Raw genomic sequence first — 17,317 nt, forward strand, 5'->3', positions numbered from 1 at the left:
GAACTGGGGTTTAGGCCAGAGATGCAGAGGGGGCTGTTGAGAGGATTCACCAGAGACAGAGTGGGGAACAGAACAGGCAGATTGATGGAAATACACTGCCGAGGGGAGCAGCAGGCGAGTCAGAAGAGGTCAGCTCACTGGTTGAGGGTCGAACTCTTGCTGCAGTGGCTGCCAATAGCTTCATAGTGCTGTGGCTAAACCCCTTGTACCACCAGGGAGGCCCATTTCCTAATTTTTTTTTTTAAAAAGATTTATTTATTTATACAAGAACTGGGGTACAGTCAGAGGCACGGGAAGGTGAGAGAACTCACCAGTGACAGAACGGGGAGCAGAACAGGCAGGCGGACTGAAGACACTGCTGAGGGGAGCAACGGGCGAGGCAATAGTGGTCTGCCACGCTATGCAGGATTCTTCCTGGCCGGCCGGGAATCGAACCCGCGCCACAGAGGCTGTGGACAGATTCACACAGCGCTGTACTCAACCCGCTGCGCCACTGGGGAGGCCCCAAGTTCCTAATTTTTAAAATGTAGTTTATAATGTCTATTTCAGAGCCAGGCTAAAGGTAGTCTTAGAAGTGAGAGATGGTGGTGATTAGAGACAGCTGTGAAATGAGAAGTGGTTAGAAATAGAAACTTTTCTGATAAATTGATATGGGCTATGGGAAAAAAACAGGACTTAAAGTACAGGTTTTCAGCTTGAGTAGCTGGATAAATAGAGGTACCATTTAGCCAAGTGGTAAATACTAAGATAATTCCTTTTTTAGACATACAAAAATTGAGAATTGTTTGATGTCCAAGTAGAGATAAAATATAAACATTGCCTAGAGGATAAACTTACAGTTCTGTAACATAATGAGATTTTTTTTAAAGACCCTATCCTGTCAGTTATGTTATGCGTAACACAACTAAGTGAAATCTTTCAGACCAAGGACAGTTTATTTGTTTTTTCTGTTTGTAGGATGCAGCACCTGATATGAATTGTATACTCACTGATTTTTTTTAATTAAGTTTCTAGAGATTTTGCTATAGTTTGGGCCACTGCTGTAAATAACATACTCCATTATGTTAGACTTCTATAGGCATATTTAGAAGAATTGTAATATGACAGAAACACTCCTTTTATAGCTAGTTCTGACTTAATAAAATGATACAGATGCTATTAAATTCAGCAGTGTTTTTAGAAGTTGGAAGCCACACGAGTTTTTTTCTTTACAATGGGGCTAAAGTGGAAATGTGGTTTTTTCATCACTTTGAGTAATTGTATTTGAGAATTAGCCTTGTCACTTAACAGTAGGTATTAAATAATTTTTGAAGAGTTTTGTCTAGATCTTGATGCTTTATTATCAGACTGTAATTACTCTATGCTTACTATTCATTTGTGAATGTGAGAATAGTCTGTAAGTGGGAGTTAACTACTTCGTGATGTTTCATAAGTATTAGCCTTATTTTACAGATGAACGTATGAAAGGAAGTATATTTAAATTGCCTAAAGATCAACAATTAAGGACAGAGACAACATTAGAATATGATGTTCTAAAGATATGCCTATAATGAAATTTTGGATGTATGAGAGCAATATTTTAGACAAACAGGATGACATTCTGTTGTTTTCTGACTAGCAAATAGTGATTTTGTAAGAAGTATAACAAAAAGTTTTCCTACTATTCAAGAGTTTAATTATTCCTTTTCTGTATAGGAAGATTTTCAGTCAATGACTTACGGATTTAAAATGGCAAACAGTGTGACAGATCTTCGAGTTACAGGTAAAACCATTTAGATAGATAATTCACACGTTTTGTGTTTAGATTTCTTTTTTTTAATTCATTGTTTCTCTTTATAGGCATGCTAAAAGATGTGGAAGATGACATGCAAAGAAGAGTAAAGGTATGTATATTTTTTTTTCTTCAGTATGGAATTATTTTTTTCTTCTAAATATCAAGTTAACTTTAGCTAATTGCAAATGGGTAGTATGGGTAGGACAGTCAACTTCCTTTAGATATGCTGTCTTTTTTTAATGAAGACTGTTAGAGGCGTTTTTGTGAATTAACATCACTTTTACATATTAAAATTTAGCCATATTTCTGAATTATTTTCCATATTTTGAATTTCGGTATGCTATTTTAAGAATAGCGTAATGTTCTTAAGAGTCTTAAGTTACTCACATGATAAGGATTATCTTCTTCACCTTTGTATAACACAGAAGAATCCAGTAGATGGTGGTATCACAGATCTAGTGAAAGCCTTCTATGAATCACATCCTTTAGCCAAATGACCTTGGTCATTGGTTCTCATAGAGCTTAAAAAGAAAAAAATATTTTTCTATTTTTTAACACTTATAGCAGCATGGTTATAATAATTATACGTTATTATTTGATATTTACAGTTCTTTAGTGAATTAGGCAATTAGGTGTACAAAATGCCCAGGTTTTAGATAAGAGTTAGGAAACCTGAGTTTAAGGATATACCACTAGTAGTGGCAGCTCCAGGATAGATCTTCCACCAAATTGCTCCTACGGACCTGTAAAAATAATCAACATGCATTACTCTTGTACTAGCAATATGTTTTGCATTTGAGTTTAGAACTGATCAGTATTTACCATGCAACTTTGTGATGATATTTTATAAAAGTTACTGTTTTTTTCTAACAGTTTTGAAAGCATCAGCAATCTCAATAGATTGTTAAAAGAATGACGTCCTGTGAGCTAGGTGTTTTTATGTTACTTCATTGTTTTTGCTATTTTTAACCCTTTGCACTCCGCTGTCCCCTCTCAGGGGACATCGGAATTCTAGCATATCACTCGGATGTCCCCTCTCAGGGGACATTGCAATTTATTAGTGATTACGGGGAATTGAGTTATTTCAACGCAACTTTTTGAGACACGCATGTTTCCCTGAAGTTTTATCTTGAAATGGCACAAGAAATTAAATCAAAATATCGTAAAATTACTAAGATATATACAAGAAATGTCAGCGGGTTTTGTGTCGGACGAGAACGTGAGAAGCGTGCTCACGATGGTCCGAGCACTTTGCAACGCCACTTGAAAAGAGCGATAAGGGGAGTTTGTAGAAGAAAGGTCGGTTTTCGAACATAGCGTGCACTGTATAGTGAGATATATAATTACAAATAAACAAGTCTACATCTGGAGGAAAAGATTTTCAAAGCTGAGCTCGTTTTGGTTTGAAGCTTCGAGCAGTGCACATAGATCTAACGAGGAGAAAATCGGAAAAGTGATTCTTTTCTTAGTGAATAAATTGTTTGGTGAAAGCTATTTTGGTAAATATCATCTTGTCAGTTAGTAATAACAATTAGAAATTTTCAACCCACGCATTTATTCATATTTTTTATTAGAACAATGGCAAAGTGTCCAACCACGAATGAGTCTCATGACACAAGTAGTAGTGAAGATGAGCTCCAGATAGACCTCTATACAGACATGTCAAACATGTACTAATCAGCCTGCAATGCATATTAGGGAGTGTTACAAAACTTATCATACTGTACAAAATTATAAACAATAAAATATTGTTTTTTTTTGCAAATATACATTCCTCAATGTCACCCAATTCATATAAGTCCAATATCATTATAATACGTTACTTGGTTCCAAAATTATACTAAATAATACGAGAGTCTGTAAATGCACGTTTCCGCCGCAAAGTAGCATCGAGTACCTGGTAGCCAATGTCCAGAATGGTTCAGAGTGCAAAGGGTTAATACCTTTTCCTTTGGAATGATCTTTATGATTTACATCACAGTGCACTTTCTGTATATATTATTTATAGGAGGAAAAGAAATATACTAAATACGGCTTTTTTCTGCCAAATTCTTTTCTTTCTTTTTTTTTTTTTTTTAAAGATTTTTTTATTTATACCAGAGCAAAAGTACAGGCCAGATGTGTGGGAGGGTGAGAGAATTCACCCGAGACAGTGGGGAACAGAACAGGCAGACTGACAGAAATACACTGCTGAGGGGAACAGTGGGCGAGACAGGAGAGGTCTGCCATGCCATGTGGGTATCTCCCCAGTTGGCCAGGATCGAACCCACACTGCAGAGGCTGTGGACAGCTTCACAGTGCTGTGCTCAACTGCCTGCGCCTTCAGGGATGTCCCCAAATGCTTTTCTTAAAAAAGCAGATTTGATAATCAATTTTAGTGTACTTTACCTTGTATATTTATCATCTAATATGTCTAAGGTTTGTGTTTGTTTTAAATCACTTTTTTTTTTTTTTTTTTTTTTTTCCTAAAGAGTACTCGAAGTCGACAAGGAGAAGAAAGAGATCCAGAAGTTGAACTGGAAGTAATTGAACTTATTTTCTGGTAGATAATATCAGCGAAGTCTACCTCTTAATGTTGTAATTTTATGAACTGCATTATAATTTATGGAAGCTCTTTTTAAGGTATTTCTTTAAAAATTGGACATTGCAAGGGATTTTTATTTCCCTTGTATTTATTTTGATAGAATGATCAATACATAGTTTCAGAGTTCTTCATTATTCCTCTGAGGTAGAAAGGAAAAATGACTTTCTCCTGATAACACATCAGAATTTGTCAAAATTTAAGAACTTGCACAGTATCAAAAATTGCCAATCCTTCCTTGAGATCCTAAGTTTTCTGGCTCTGCTTTTTGTGACTGGCTCTGCTTAGTGTGGCTTTAGATGTAGGGAAAAACCAGTCCTGATGATACAGCCTTACTTTTATATTTTCATTTCAGTACAATAGGTCAATTTTGTTTTGTTTTTGCAGCTCATTTTCAGCTATTTAACAGACTAAGTGGAGGTGTTTGTAATGTAATAAGTTGTTAGCATTGAGATTTAGAACTTTTGAGATAATTCCTTTGACAGATATTGCATTTTTTTAAAAGATTTATTTATTTATTTATGATTACAAGAACTGGGCTACAGGCCAGAGGTGTGGGAGGTGAGAGGATTCACCAGAGACAGAGCAGGGAACAGAATAGACAGATCGAAGTACACTGCTGAGGGGAGCAGTGGGCGAGTCAGGAGAGGTCTGCTGCGCCATGTGGGTTGCTCCCTGGCCAGGGATCGAACTCACGCTTCAGAGGCTGTGGACAGCTTCACAGCGCTGCGCTCAACCCCTTGTGCCACCAGGGAGACCCAATATTGCATCTTTTAACTTCTAGTCTTTTTTTTTTTTTTTTTTTTCTTTTAAGCATCAACAATGTTTAGCAGTGTTCAGCAGAGTGAAATTTACTCGAGTGTTACTGACAGTGCTTATAGCCTTTACTAAGAAAGAGGTAAGGGCATTTACTGTTAATTTGTTGTTTCAGTGTTTTGCTTTGTTAGAAAGCTTTCTTGAAGTAGTTCTGCTACTTTTTTAATGTCTCTAATTGCACATACAGAGCACTCAGCATTTGGTATATTTGCATTAGAGTAGCTTTGATGATTTTCTAAAAAGTCCTGAATTTTACCTTCTGCTCAAATAACATACCTGTCGCTTGATATAAAATAGTATTTTATATTGCTTTTTAATGGATAAAGTAACAAAAGCTGGAATTCATGTGTGTAGTCTTACTTTGTGGATTACAGAGAAGAAAGTGAAAAATGAGAATTCTTTCATTCAGTTAAATAGTTAACTGTTGCATTTGTGTAGAACCAAATGTAAACCCTAGATAATGAGTATTTTTTCTCTTGTGTGTATTTGCAGTAACTTAAGACAATTACAGACTAGTTTATGATTAAAGACCCAACCTTTATTATTGTCTTAACTTCTGTAATTCTATTTTTTGTGTTTTCTCTTTTTTACCTTGAGTGACACAGTAGAAATATTAAAATTTTTCAGTTGAAAATTTCTGGTTTTTGATTTTTTTTAAATATAAGAATTTTTTTTAACATAACTAAATAAGAAATGTTTCCCTTTTTTTAAACAACTTCTACAAGAAATAGATGTAAAAAAAAATAATATCCTAATAGGATCTGTGCATCCTATATTATGTAAATAGGTTGTGAAAACCAATGTCATTATAATAAACAATTTCATTATTGTTTATAGGATTTTCCTATTTAATGTATATCTTTCAGTGAAAGAATATGTAAGAATGTTTTTGGTGATTTGTTTGCTAGACCAGTGCTGTTGCAGAAGCTCAAAAGTTGATGGTTCAAGCAGCAGATCTTCTTTCTGCCATTCATAATTCATTGCATCATGGCATCCAGGCCCAGAATGATACCACAAAAGGAGGTAATTTTCTGCTTTGCTCTTTTTTTTTCCTTTCCCTTCTAGAACATATGGTGTTCGGTTCTAAAATTACATAAGTCAGTCTGTCTATACCTTAAAATATTTTACTCTGTAGTTATATAGAGTGTGTTTGTTCCTTTCTTTTAATCTATTTTATATCAAAAAGAGTACTATAGAACCTGAGCATCATCTGTGTCTTACTGTTTGGACATTGAATATTTACCCTGTATGATGCTGATACCTTGATATCAGCAGTATTTTCCTCCTTAATCACCTCTCCATTTACTCCTTTGCAAGATCATCACCTCTGCTACATAGTCTTCTGACTCCACCAGGCAGCCCTAGATATTTTTCTGTGACCTGATATCATTCATACGTGCTTCTGTCATTTTATCTTTTTAGTATATCATATTGTTGTTTACACATTTGTCCAAGAGATTTTGACTACTCTAGGCCAGGAACTATCTAATTTGTGTATGTCTGTGGTGCTTGGCATATCATTTGATACTCAGTAGATTTTTGTTATGATATGTGCTTTGAAAGGAATAGTGTGCCTTTGTTGTAAAAATTGAGTGAACATTTTGGATAATGTGTAGCAATTTTGATGACCCTTAGAGCTCCTTAAAATGAGATGACATATGTTAGCTTAATATGGTGATCATTTGGTGGTATATTGAATTGTTGTGTTGTATAACTGAAGTTAATATAATGTTCTATCAGCAACACCTCAGTTTAAAAAAATTCCAGTCTGCTGTTTCAAATACTGTAGTTATGCTGTTGAGACAGAGTACTTCTAATTCCCAGCCCAACTATTAGTATCTTTGTGGCTTTGTACAGGAGATTAAATTTCTTTATCTGTAACATGGGAATAAAAACATATTCTAACTAAAGGAAAAAATAGAGAGATGATATATATATACTCTTTAAATTAGTTTTTCCCAGTGTTGGTCCTGTGACTCGGAAGGCCAGTTTTTACTGATTCATACTGCTTTCCTTACCCCTAAGGTGTTCCCCTTCCCATGGTTTTTTTCTTTCTTAAACATTAGAGAGTAGAATTGTCCAGTAATATCATACTCAATAATATCATACTCTTTTTGGAAATCAATAATATCATACTCTTTGTTTCTTATAATTATACTGATTTTATTAATTCATTAGCTTTTTTTTTTCCCCCATTTTTCTGGAGGGGAGGAGTGCATACATGAGCTAACTAGCATTCTGTAATCATGGGACATAAAAAAGGGTTTTTATTTGTGGCCAAGCTGTCTAGTATGTGTTCATGAGTGACATATTTGCAAATCTTCAAAAGTTTGAAATTTAAGGCAAGAATACTTTCATAAAAACCACTGTATCATACATTACCTCAAAGTAATTAATTGGATTAGGTATCAACAAGGTATTAACGTAAAGCATGACTCTCTAGGAAACTGGATTCTGATGATTTCTTTTTGCCTTAACCTAGCAAGTGTGATTGTTCTGATTTATAGCTGAGAATAGTGATCGACCTTTTTTGGTTTATAATGCTGAGGATAATAACTGCCATAGGATCATAAGTGGCCTATTTGGTTTATATTCTGCTCACAAGTAAGCTTCAGGAAGATGGTTGCATAATGGTGGCTTGAATAAACTTATTAAATATTGTAGCCTGCAACTAAGCGAGTGAAGTTTGAAATTTAAGATGGTATTCGCCCTGTATCACTTTTCTGTTTAACACCTTTAAACTTCCATAATTATCCCTAGACATAAAGCTAAACAGTTATATAATAAGAAAATGAATGCCTTTACAATGTATGTTCTAAGAAGGAGGATGAGAAAGCAGTGATGTAGATTAGTTTGGTTTTATATTGCTTATTTTGTCCTCTTAATAGTGTTAAAACTCTTGCTAAAGACAAAATGACTGTGTAAAGCTTAAAATCACCGAGCATTCATTATCACTTCTCATTGGGAAGTTACGTATTTCTTGGAAATAGTGGGGTAAAAGGAGAAATTTGGAAGATTTAACTTGATCCAGAGAATATATGCTGGCATATTTACTTGATAGATGGGATGTCTTGAAAATACAGAAAGCAGAAGTGGTTTAGGGACCAGAGTGACTTGACAGTAGCTCATATATAATGAATTTGATTTTTTGATGGGGTCACATGAAGTATTTGGTTCTGGAAAATTAAGAAGAAAGCAAGTTTTGGAGTTATTCTCATATTATTGTCATAATATGGAGTTATTCTCATATTAACTGAAATTAAAGAAGTGGATGTAATTACTTCAGCCTTGCTGGGTTTAGGGCCTGGTGTTAGATCTTTGTTGAAAAAACAAGGGAAGAAGATCCAGTGAAGCAAATGTAGCTCTTTGTCTTTGCTTATGCTCATGAATGCTACACTTTCTTTTGTAGAATAACCGATCCTTCAAAATGATGTTTAGATCATCTCTTGCAATGAGACTTTTCATGGTACCACTTGTCAAGCATCTTTTAATAGTTATTAATGAAATGAGAAATTTTTCTTGCTTGAAATTACTCTATGTCTATAAATTTTCTAATTTCAGTTTCAAAATGACTTGTTAGCCTTTCAAAATAAACTAAAAGATGTCTGATTCAAATTGATAGCTTGAATACTTGCGTTTACCTTCTGAAACCCCAATGAAACATGAAGAGTGGTTATTATTTTTAAATAGGCCTAGTTGACAAAAAGGAAAAGGAGACAATAACAACAAAATCTTAGAAGTTGAAAAACAGGACTTTGACTGTCTCCAGATGACTGAATTCTTTCTGAATTCCTACTCTGCTAATTATCAGAAGATAATCTATTTTCTATTTTGTATTACAAATACCTTGAAGAGTCCCATTTTTAATATACCAGCTACTTCTGAAAATGAAAACTTGTTGATTACATAAGAACTGGTTGAAAATCTTTTCAGAAGCCGAGATTTCCTCTTCCTTTTTTCCTGGGACACATTCCTGAGCCTCAGAAGAATAAAAGTTTGTTCTCTGGAATTGGCCTATAAGTATTAAGGACAGTTCAGTAGAGAAAGAAAAGTTTTTTAAAAAAAAAAAACTTTTCAACAAATGACACTGGTACAATTGAACAACCATGTGCAAAAGAATACAGGTGTACAACCTCACATATGTACAAAAATCAAATCAAATTCCATCACTGACCTAAACGTAAGAACTAAAAATACAAAACTTTGAAATCATGGGCATAATTCTAACAGCTCAATAAAAAGAAAATCAATAAAAAAATGGACAAGAGATCTGAATGGACACTTCTTTAAGTAAGATATAATAATTGCCAAGAATCACATGAAAACATGTGAGCATCATTAACCATTATGGAAATGTAATCAAAAGAAAAGAACCCACTTAGCACTTAAACAGGCCTACCCTACTATCCCAAAATAGAGCATTCCAATTTGGTATGATTTGATACGTTATGTTGGGGATATAGGAATGCTTAAATTTTTTTCCATATGCATTAATGGTAATAAAACCTATGAACTCATACCAAATCATTTTATATGCACTTATGGTGCTACTTCATACATTTCCAGCTTTACCTATAACCCTTCCTTATTTTGAAAATTGAAAAGTCAGAGATAATAGGTAAAGCTGACAGAACATGAAGTAGCACTATAAACTTGTTATTTGACAATATGGTGATAAAATCAAATTAAACAGGTAGGAAAGTAGGAGAGATACTTCTGAGAAGAGAGATGTTTAATAAAAACCTCATTCATCTATTTGACTCTAGTGGCATGCATTTATGACTATGTAAAACTAAATTAAAAATAGCATGGATTAAAAAGAGGCTAAGATACAATTTTGAACGTGATTATATATCATCTAATGAGATATCTTTACATGCCAAGGGCTAAACTTGGTGCAGAAGGAGAAACTATGCAACTTCAACACAGTTGGCTTCATTAGCCAGTTTAGCAGAGGTAGGGACTGTCTCCATTTAAAAATCACAATCCAGGCTGCCCTGGTGGCACAAGTGGTTAAGACAAAACTTATGAGGCTGTCCACGGCCACTGTAGCACGAATTCGATCCCCAGCCAGGGAGCAACCCACATGGCGCAGCAGACTTCTGACTCACCCGCTGCTTTCCTCAGCAGTGTAGTTCTGTCTATCTGCCTGTTCTTTTCCCTACTCAGTGTCTGGTGAATCCTCTCTCCCACCACACCTCTGGCCTGTACCTCAGTTCTTGTATCCATAAGTAAATCTTTAAAAAAAAATTAGCTCCATTAGAGAGGCCTGGGTCATAATGTGCTAATGCCAAAAACTTAAGACATTTATTTAGTCTTTCAAGTAAGTTATTTTTCTTAAGAAAAATGCACATATCTCTAGATGTATGGGAGTATATATAATCTAGAGAGCTTCAGAGTTTTAGGTGGAACACTAAAGATTTCTGTTTCTCATCTCTGTGACTAGCTGAAAATAAGGAATATGACAGTATCCTCCCAACTTCTTAAAAAAGTAGGAATCCTTGTAGCTTGAATCAAAATAGAAGGACCATCAAACACAGAAACAGTAGAAACTAGATGAATGAGAACATTGGGAATGGGTTCCAAGTTTTTCTTGTTTTGAAGTATACCAGCAAACCGCAGTGTTTTCCAAAGTAATTGACATGTGAAGGCCAAATTAAGGATTCCTTTGGAATAATAAAAATGGGATACACAAATTAACTGTGGGCACCTAGCTAGTGTTCGAGATACAAAGGCAGTAAGACTATGCCAGAAACCATGCAAATGTGCTATATTTGTTACTCCTGTAAGAGATCTAAAAATGTAGTAGTAATATAATAAAAGATACACAGTGAGCTCCTAAAACTACAAAACAATAACCCAATCAAAAAAATAGGCAGAAAAACTAACAGGTATTTCTCCAAAGATATAAACTGCAAACAGGCATGTGAAAAAAATGTGCACCATTACTTATCATTAGAGAAGTGCAAATCAAGACCACAATGAGATACCATCTCATACTGGTGAGAATGGCCCATATCAAAAAGACCAGAAGCAAGTGCTGGTGAAGATGTAGAGAAAGGTAAACCCTTGTACACTGCTGGTAGAAATGCAGACTGGTCCAGCTCTTATAGAAAACAGTATGAAAGTGTTTCAAAACATTAAAAATGGATCTGCCATATGACCCAGTAATTCTACCCTAGGTATGTACTCCCAAAATTCAAAAATGCTAATTCAAAAGGAAACTTGCACTTCCGTATTTATTGCAGCACTGTTTACTGTAACTGAATTATGGAAACAACCTGAGGGCTTCAAAACAGATGAGTGGATCAAGAAGACAGGGTATATAGGGGGCCTCCCTGGTGGCTCAAGGGGTTAAAATGAAACCTATGAACTTTTCCACAGCCACTGCAGCACGAGTTCAATCCCCGGCCAGGGAGGTGACCCACATGGCACAGCAGAACTCATCCTGACTTGCCCGCTGTTCCCCTCAGCAGTGTATTTCAGTCAGTCTGCCTGTTCTGTTCTCCACTCTGTCTCTGAATCCTCACCCCCTGCTCCCACACCTCTGGCCTATACCCCAGCTCTTGTATGCATAAATAAATCTTTTAAAAAAAGAAGATGGGGTATATATACACATGGAATATTACTCGGTGATTAGAAAAGAGAAACTCATGCCATTCATGGCAACATGTATGGAGCTGGAAGAAATAATGTTAAGTAAAATTAAGTCAGAAGCAGAAAAATAAGTACCAAATGGTGTTATCTATTATGTGGCATATAGAGTAGTTAAACTAAGAGGTAAGACAAGCTTAAACACTAACCCTTAAAAGCTGACTAAAGAAATGAAGCATCCAGAGCAGGGAGGTGGTAGGGGAAGGGTAAGAGCAAAGAGGGAGGAAAGCACAGTAGACTGTGGGTTATCTGGTGGTGGGTACACCACTGTAGCAATACCTGATGGGAATATCCAAATAAGTCAATTAAAAATCTTTAAAAAAAAATAAAAAGGAAGTGTTGCCACACTCCATTTTTAGAAAATGTTGCATATAGCCTTATTAAGAAAAGATAAATGTGCATATGAACTCCAAGTGTATTTGTTATAAATTTTAAAATCTATAAAAATTAAGAAAGTTGTCTTATGTTTAAGGATGACTGTAATATGTTTCTAAAGAGACAAACCTGTTGCAAGATATACATACAACTGAATGATAGCCAAAAGAAAAAATTAGTAGTCTAACAATTGGTAATCTTTATTAGCAAAGGAGAAAAAAATAACGTTTGCATTCTCACGCAACATAGACACATCATATGAGTCTTAAATGCAGTCTATGAGACTTCTGTTAGTCCAGAGAAATAGTCTAATACCTCACCCATTAACTGGCTTAGGAAGCATTCATTCAGTGATGTAAAAAAAGAAGCCATACACAGGCCTCCCTGGTGGCGCAGGTGGTTGAGCACTGCACTTGTGGAGCTGTCCACAGCCTCTGCAGCACAGGTTCTATCCTGGCCAGCTGGCGAGGGTCCCACATGGCGAAGCAGACCTTTCCTGCCTTGCCCGCTGCTCCTCTCAGCAGTGTATTCAGTCTGCCTGTTCTGTTCCCCGCTCTGTCTCCAGTGAATCCTCTCGCCCTCCCACGCATCTGGCCTGTACCCCGGTTCTTGTATAAAAAAAAGGTACTTATACACAAATATTCCAGGAAGTTAATGAGCAAAAAAACAAGACAGATAAAAAACAGACCAGAAGCATTTTATCTGCAGATTTCAGAGAATATTAAAAAGTAAAATCACTGCTATACAAGCAGAAATATTAGGATGAGAGGAGGAAATAACAGAAAATACAAGTGAGCGGGCGGAGTTCAGGAAAGGACAAGAGAAAAATCTGTAAAGTGAAGATTTTCTCTTTGAAAAGAGCAAAAAGAGGCGCGCTCTCCTGCCGCCCGCTGCTCCCCTCAGCAGTCCTTCTGCCTGCTCTGGTCCCTGCTCTGTCTCTGGTGAATTCTCTCACCCTCCTGCGCTTCTGACTGTACCCAGTGCTTGTATAAATAAATAAATAAATCTTAAAATAATAAAATAAAAAATAAAGGCTTTAAAAAAAAAAGAAAAGAAAATAGCAAAAAGAATGCTAAGTATTTCTGCAAAGCTGTACAGGACATGGAGATCAGGACTGAGGAAAAAGCTAAGCAAAATGAAAGCGCAAAAAAATTTAAAGTGTTAGATAATAGGTAAGGAAAAAAAGACTCATAATCAGTGTCTCAAGAGGAAAACTATAATGGAGAGAAAAAAATGTGTTAAACATTTCTAGAAAGAAACAAAAATGTTTATAGATTTAATTGGAAGACTAAAATGTGTCCTATGGAAAATTGGTAGAGTTAAGGGAATCCAAGAATATCATTTAAGATATAAAGCTATAATGATGCATGCAAGCTTGACTTCTGAGTTGCTCATATCAACATTCACGAGCAAAGATAGTAAGTAGAACAGTATCTTAAATTAAAAGTCCTCAGTTTTAAAAATGTTATCCAAGAATTTTATATCCACCTCAGCTATCTCTTAAGTGATACTCAGGAAAGTGTTTTTAAACTTGCAAGGACTCAGGAAATGTTTTGCCTAGTTTTTTCCTGGATGGAAAATGTTGGAACAGAGAGTGAAAAATTAATAAAAGAAAATCTTTAAAATATGAGGAAGATATACCAGAGTAAACTGTAGTGAAATGTAAAAATCAAAAGCTTTACAAAGGAAAGCATAGATTTTGTATTGAGTGGAAACAAAACTAAGATCTCATTCTAGTTCTTAGTTTTTGAAAAATTTCACACTGTAAGCCGTGAACTGGATCTGAGCAAGTTGGGCATCTGTACTAGAGTACGATTTTGGAGCCCAACCCAGGATTAAGATCATGTCTGTGTAGGGGTAGAGATTGCAGTGATATAATTAGGAAGGACATCATGGTTCTAGGATATTCTTCAGGTTCATTAAAACCTGTGTGGAATGAGAAAGCTTCTAAGTATAATAGTGGAAGACAGATGAGGGCATTTGTGAAGAGGTAACCCTGAATCAAGATTTTGGAGTTAAGTAATTGAGGGCATCATCATGAATGGGCAACCGAGTTGTATTTACTCCTTCCCATGTGAGATGAGAAGGGTATCTTCACAGGAGGGCAACTGTTCCTATGGTAGCTGAAGCTAAGCAGGGTCAGAAAGGTGACCATGTGTGGGCAGCCTGACACTATGTTTCTAGAGCCTAAATAGGATGAGGTGAGTGTGTATACGGGACGGCATTTTAGTGCAGGATTTTTGAGCCTAAAGGTAGAGCAAGGAGAGCGTATTAATGAGTGTGGCCTATTGTGGTGTGCTAGAGCCTGAGACAGATTCATAGAGGTGACTATGCAAACACATAGGAGACCATGAAGGTAAGAGGACAGCTGTGTAGGTGATGGCCCTATGTTGGATTTCAAAGCCTAAGCATGTTGAAAAAGGTTTCCCTGTGGAAAGGTGCTCAGATCACAAGTGGAATGAAGCATGCATTTGTACAGCATAGAATGTCAGAGTCTAAACAGCAAGAGGAGGGTGTCTGAATGGAATGGTAGCCCCTTTTGATGAGTTACCTGCACAGGTTGAAGAAGGGTATCTGTACAGAAAGAGGAGCTAACATAGGGTTTTCAGAACTTAAATGACTTGAAAAGGCATCTCTGTGGAAGGGCAGCCTTGCCGGGGTGTAGGAGGCCAAACATAGTGGGGGGGTTGAGGGGTTATGGTGTCTTTGCCTGTGAGAACCCCTGTAAGGTGAGTAGAACAGGTGGGTGTCAGTCATACAAGAGTGTAAGGGGCTGAATGATAACCAGAAACAGACAAACTTCCTAATTCTTGGATTCTGTAAGAGTTACCTTTATTTGAAAAAAAAAATACCTTTGCAAATGCAGTTAAGTAAGGCTCTTTCAGTGAGATAATCTTGGATTATCTGGTTGGATCTCAATTACATCCCAAGTGTCCTTAAATAGGAGGCAGAGAGATTAGACCACACACAGGAGAAGAGGTGATGTGAAGTTAGAGGTAGGCATGATACAAATGTAAGCCAAGGAACTCCAACATGTTGGAAGAAGCAAGGAACAGATTTTTCCCTTAGAGCCTTTGGACACAGTGCTGCCCTGCTAACATCTTGATTTCAGCCCAGGGAAACTGAGGTTGAACAGAAGTCCAGAACTGTGAGAGAGAAAAAGCCTCTCTTGTTTTGAGACACCCAATTTTTGGTAATTTGTTACAGCAACCCTAGAAATCAATGCAAAGATTAATACATACAGGGAAATTAATTACATAGATGTGTGTAATCAGAACTATGGCCACATTTTTTAGAGTTGGAAAGTTAAGTTATACTGATCTCCAGAAAGGAAGAAAATGAAATAAAACTAGTTTTGAATTGAAATTAAAAGTATGGTATAAATTCAGTCTAATCTATATAGATTGATATAGAAAAAAGTACATGTAAAATATATGACTGTGGGTGTGTATGTAAACATGTATGTGTCCATATATATATTTTCCCTAGCTCATCTGGAGAACCTTAGAATAGTGATACCCCAAAGTAGTGAGCACACCTCCAGATCTCGCTTCCTCAGAGGCATTCCACTAAAAGTAATTAGGGGTGGGATTTGACCAACATATTGGTACAGGAGGCTTATGAGTACCCCTCTTCTCATGGACACATTGAATATAGAACTACATAAGGAGCACTACCCTCTGAAAGAGATTCAGAACTATAGTTGATTGACTCCTACACATAAGATGAATGAGAAATTCCCCTCACTGAAACAGGTAAGAAAGATTGAGTCATACTCTGCCGTAAACCCCACCTCCTAATACAGCATTATATGACCAAGAGAGAATTCACAGCTCCCAGCTTCTGAAAAACAAAAGGGTTTATTTATACCCCACAAATAGTGTCCCAACTTTTAAAACTCCCTTTGGAGGGATAAGCTCCCAAAGCAACCTAGCTCTAAAATCCAACGGGGCTAGTGTCCGTAAAACCCACAAGACCAGAGCAGACAAAAGAAGCAGTTTTTCATAGGGCATGAGCACTCAGTTTGTGCGTGGCTACTGCTGCAAGGGCAGCATTGAGGAAGTAGGCAAAACTGCTGGTCTCCCAGTCTGTCCCTGAAAGGTTTATCGATATACTTTAAAACTCCCTGCCTAAGGGCTGAGCTTCAAATTTAGCCCACACTGGGGACTGATTGCTATCCTCCCCAGAGACCAGGAAAACTAGAAGACAGTTTGCCCCTTCTTCCATTAACCCATTCCAAGTTGCCAGTATCATTTGAAGGAGTTTATCAACTTACCAGTACCTTAGCTTTTATGGCTGTAGTCTGAAGGATAGAACCTAGATTACCTGTCTCTCATAGCCAAAGGGATTTCCAGTCGTGTGTCCCAGAGGACTGGAACAAACCAGCAATTCTTAATTGGCTACCCACTGCCACCCACTCTAGGATTTAATGCAGAGAGATCAGGCAAAATTGACTCTCTCCCAGTCTTCCCCCAAATAGTCTTACCTATTTTAAACTTGCCTGAGTGCCAGGTTTCTGATTTATCTGCCACTGGCTGGCTGAGATCCTCAGGCAAAGAACAGTGGGCACCTCTTCACCTGTCTATCTCAGCGGTAATAAAACTCATTTACCAGGATCTCCTAGGAAGGAGCTTGTACATACATCTGCTGCCTAATATTTGCAGCTGCCACCCAAGCAATGATCCTGTGGGTCACCTGACTCTAATAGGCCAAAGGGACGTGTGTTCATGAGTACCATAACAAAAAAAAAGTTAACAGGTGTGGGAGTACCCTTTTTCTGTGTCCATACACCCAGGCCCAGCTCAAAGGGATTAGGTGAAGCATACATCTTCTGCTTTGTCATTGCAACAGGCTTAACCGCACACTACCTGAGGGTCTAGTTTCTTTCTAATCAGCCTGTGTCTATATGCTGTATTCCTCCCCTTTGGGATGCTAGTGGGTTTTGGCATACTCTAAATTGCTGGTAGCTGCTAAGAACAGACCAGAAAGCTTGGGTAATCACAAGTTTGAGAGACAGCTAGGAACTTAAGCTGGGCTAATTTATAAGGTTCATGTATATTAGATCACTCAGTAAAGACTGGGAGATGTGACTGTTTTATCTGCTGTGCACAAACTAA

At 36.8% G+C, this 17,317-nt stretch overlaps 1 protein-coding gene across 5 annotated transcripts in view; it reads left to right on the forward strand.

The window, feature by feature from the left end:
• The window catches only part of NAA35 (N-alpha-acetyltransferase 35, NatC auxiliary subunit), a 79,141-nt gene that overhangs the window by 26,467 nt on the left and 35,357 nt on the right, over nt 1-17,317 (forward strand). For all 5 annotated transcript variants that reach the window (XM_054689342.1, XM_037493702.2, XM_054689343.1 and 2 more), the window contains exons 7-11: nt 1,696-1,762; nt 1,840-1,883; nt 4,246-4,296; nt 5,170-5,253; nt 6,080-6,194. In XM_054689342.1, coding sequence (XP_054545317.1) covers nt 1,696-1,762; nt 1,840-1,883; nt 4,246-4,296; nt 5,170-5,253; nt 6,080-6,194 — 361 coding nt within the window. The remainder of the gene's footprint in view (nt 1-1,695; nt 1,763-1,839; nt 1,884-4,245; nt 4,297-5,169; nt 5,254-6,079; nt 6,195-17,317) is intronic.

Source organism: Talpa occidentalis, unplaced genomic scaffold (assembly GCF_014898055.3).
Source record: "Talpa occidentalis isolate TD23 unplaced genomic scaffold, MPIMG_talOcc4v2.1 talOcc4.7, whole genome shotgun sequence".
Lineage (NCBI taxonomy): Eukaryota > Metazoa > Chordata > Mammalia > Eulipotyphla > Talpidae > Talpa > Talpa occidentalis.